The following is a 3,815-nucleotide window of genomic DNA, read 5'->3' as shown; positions in this document are numbered from 1 at the left end:
CACACACACACACACACACACACACACACACATATATATATATATATATATAAATAATGTGGAAATATAAAGACCCCCCCCCTTCCATGTTGGTAATTGAAGAGTTATCACGTTGGGGGATGTTCTAATTAAATACTGTACAACCGTCAGTCAACGTTTCAATACCAAAAAATATCTCCTAGTTTCCAAGTATTCCAACTCGTCTAGTTATTCTGTAATGTTACGAGAACTGGGGTTAAGCCTAAAAACATTAGGAAAATACCTCCTAGTTTCCAAGTATTCCAACTCGTCTGGTTATTCTGTAATGTTACGAGAACTGGGGTTAAGCCTAAAAAAACAGGGAGATGGTAGAACTTGCAGATCACCACTTTGAATACAGTTTTTCACAGTGCGGTTTCGATGATGTAAGAGTCTTAGTTTATTCTGGTTTATAAGCATCTTGTTTCGTCTTCATTTAGATTTGACAACCATCTAGCTTTATTTTATTAATTGAATTATGTATTTTTAGTTCACATTATCTTAGCTACTTACTAATTAATTCTGATTCCAAGATTTCTGTTGATATTTCGCTTAAGTAGTTAATCATTTATTATTTCATTTGAATTTTTTATAATTCTTCCTCTTCTTTAGAGCCCCCCCCCCTCCCCAGTGGCTCTGCGGTAAATTTATTGTTTATTGACTTATAACGCCAAAAATCGGGTTTCGATACCCATGGTGGGCACACTGTAGGTAGCTCTTTGTGTAGCTTTGTGCTTAACAACAAACAAACAAACCACGTTATTGCTTGGCATGCTTATTTATCTCTGCCAGGAAATTACTGTCACACCTGTGGCGCTCCTGTTCACCACCAAGCTACATGTATAACTTCCGCGTTGTCAGTGTGGGGTGTTACAGATTTCTTTCACGTTAGAGAAGATTATTTAATTTTTCACACTTCACGCTTATTTCCAGTTCATCCCTGGAGAAGTATACCCCCCCCCCCCCAAAGAAAAAGAAAAAAAAGAATTAATCATACTATAGCTGATAATTATTCGTGTCACATTCTATTCCTCGACCTTTTCAGTAGTAGGGCTCCTCCCAAAAACTGTCAAGAGCCACTAAAAGGCAAATATAACGAAAACCATTACTTGTAAGCACTCCGTCAGTTCATTTTTTGTTCTGTGAAATCCCACGGTCCGTCATGGTGGTTGTGACGGACTGTTGCCGGTCAACTTACCAGTGGTTGAGTAACACTAGTTTAAAAGACGCAGTGTTGAATGCTACGTCTTGGTTTCACTTAATGAAAGCTACTTGTATCTATTTTGTTTTAAACAGTATGTATACTGTGTTGTCAGAAGTTGGGAACCAGTAAGATAATAAGTATGAAGTAATGAGCTTAGTGTTAAAAACATTAACACACAAAATATAAACGAGGGAATCCTGGATCTTTTCTGTTTCATGCACCGCGTTCAAATAAAAAGTAACATATTTTCTAATGTTGATTTCAGAAATATAAATTAAAATTTGGAGAAATGAAAAGAAGTATTTTTAATATTTTTTTAGATTAGGTCAGTTTATGTGAGGTTAGATCAAGTTAGACTAATTAGTAAATAAGGACATGTTTATTTAAATGAAAAATAAATTTCATTAAAAGATTCTTAAAAAAAATGAAAATATTTTCCCATATCTTCCCCCCTTTAAAAATCAATTCTCCAAATTTTTATTTTTTAAATCTGCAGCAAATTGAAAGTACATGGAATGTGGTTTAAGAGATGTAACAAGCGACACTGTGGAACCAATCGTAACATAATTGACTCGTATCTCTGAGAGTTCGTTTGGCGTCATAGGCATGAAAAATGATGATCTCTTCAAGCAAATATTTAATAATATTTCTGAATTTTCACATTGAATTTGTTACATAGTCGTAAGCAAAAAAAAAACAAAAATTCTTTTCATTTCTCCAAATTTTAATTTATATTTCTGAAATCAGCTTTAAAAACTACATTCAAAAATATGTATTCTTCTCTGTTTGAAGGCAGTGCATGAAACAGAAAAGATCAGGAATCCTCAATAGCCACGGCACTTGAAATTATTTTGGGCACGATTAGCGAAATTAATCTATGAGACCTTTGTTTCCTTTTTAATAACTATATTTTTGTGCTCTAGCAATACCAAGCGTGGAGCGCGCGTATACCCGATTCGATTTTATTACTCATCTGAATCTCTACAAGCCAACTCTCAAATTGAAATTCTTTTAGGCAGGATCAAAGTAACTTAATCTGTGTGACCTTGGGCGTGGTCAGATATATCAATCGAAAGGGTTTGACCTCCTGATTCCAAAACTGTAATTAGATCTTAAATCGGCCAAGTAATGACGGAGCTATGAGCTAAAAGTTTGTACTGACAAAAACAACAACAAACAGAGCCGTTCTACGAGCCTCTCAGTCGCGGCTAATTATCGAAAATCATGCTTGCCACAACTATGTGGGAAACATTTAACTTTAATATTATGCAGCGACATCTTTCTTTTTTCAATAAACGAAATAATTGAGAAAAGTTTTAGTAATTTGAAGCGGAACAGTTAATATATTGTCTTTATTTTTAAATGAGAAAGAATTATAGTGTTAAGTTTCAATTAGACTAAAAACGTGCCCATGAAATGCAGCACAACACACACACACACACACAAGGGTTTGTGTCGAAGGTCAACAATGTGTGATAACCACTTTTTTCTATTCATATCTGGAATTATCACAGACTAGACCTTATCTTACACATATATGTGTGCATAATGAAGGGCTTTGTGGTTTTATTAACTGTCAAGTATTTTATCTGTTTACTTATTTATTAAATCTTTTTATATAGTTGTTTATATCTAAAGAGATGTTTAACTTTGTCGTATGAATCACACATTTTAAAGAAGTTAACTGTTTTCAAGGGAACATTATTACTTTAGTTTTACAGTATTTAACGAACCACTGAAACTTCTCTCCTTTTTTTTCTAGTTCTGTGTGCAAAGAATCTGGCCAAAAAGGACTTCTTTAGTAAGTATATGTAAAACTAAGGTAATTGTTTTCAGGATTACTGCTTTAAGCAATGGACTTATGACTTTTGAACATGTGATACTATTATCTTGTATTACTTGTTATTTAAGAATTTCACATTTCCAAGGTCGTGATAATTTCAAACTATTGTGGTTTTGCACAGTAAAAGTAAGTTAAATATTCTGTTCACAAACTTCTCCAGTTTATCTTTGCGTAAAACTAAATTAGATATTCACTTCCCAAGCTTGTTCTGTTAGTATTTGTTAAAACTAAGTTAAATATTCTGTTCACAAACTTCTCCAGTTTATCTTTGTTTAAAACTAAGTTGGATATTCTGCTCCTAAACTTCTCAAATTTATCGTTGTTTAAAACTAAATTAGATATTCACTTCCCAAGCTTGTTCTGTTTGTATTTGTTAAAACTAAGTTAGATATTCCGTTCCCAATCTTCTCCAGTTTATTTTTGTTTAAATCTAAGCTGGATATTCTGCTCCTAAACTACTCCAATTTATCGTTGTTTAAAACTAAATTAGATATTCTGTTCCCAAGCTTGTTCTGTTTGTCTTTGTTAAAACTAAGTTAAATATTTCGTTCCCAAGCTTATCCAGTTTATCTTTGTTAAAACCAAGTTAGATATTCTGTTAAGTTTTTTGGGCCTAAGAACCAACTCCCACCTTCCATCAACGACGGCCCGACATGACCAGGTGGTTAGGGCGCTCGACTCGCAATCTGAGGGTCTCGGGTTCGAATCCCCGTGCCGCCAAACGTGCTCGCCCTTTCAGCCGTGGGGGTG

The 3,815-nt window shown here is 34.2% G+C and overlaps 1 protein-coding gene across 1 annotated transcript in view; it reads left to right on the top strand.

The window, feature by feature from the left end:
- The window catches only part of LOC106473545 (E3 ubiquitin-protein ligase SMURF2-like), a 38,402-nt gene that overhangs the window by 11,686 nt on the left and 22,901 nt on the right, over window positions 1–3,815 (top strand). The window contains exon 2 of the mRNA XM_022401959.1: window positions 2,985–3,023. Coding sequence (XP_022257667.1) covers window positions 2,985–3,023 — 39 coding nt within the window. The remainder of the gene's footprint in view (window positions 1–2,984; window positions 3,024–3,815) is intronic.

Source organism: Limulus polyphemus, unplaced genomic scaffold (assembly GCF_000517525.1).
Source record: "Limulus polyphemus unplaced genomic scaffold, Limulus_polyphemus-2.1.2 Scaffold6266, whole genome shotgun sequence".
In the NCBI taxonomy this organism is placed as follows: Eukaryota; Metazoa; Arthropoda; class Merostomata; order Xiphosura; family Limulidae; genus Limulus; species Limulus polyphemus.
Note: the sequence above shows the minus strand (reverse complement) of the source record. Positions and strands in the feature narration are given on the sequence as shown.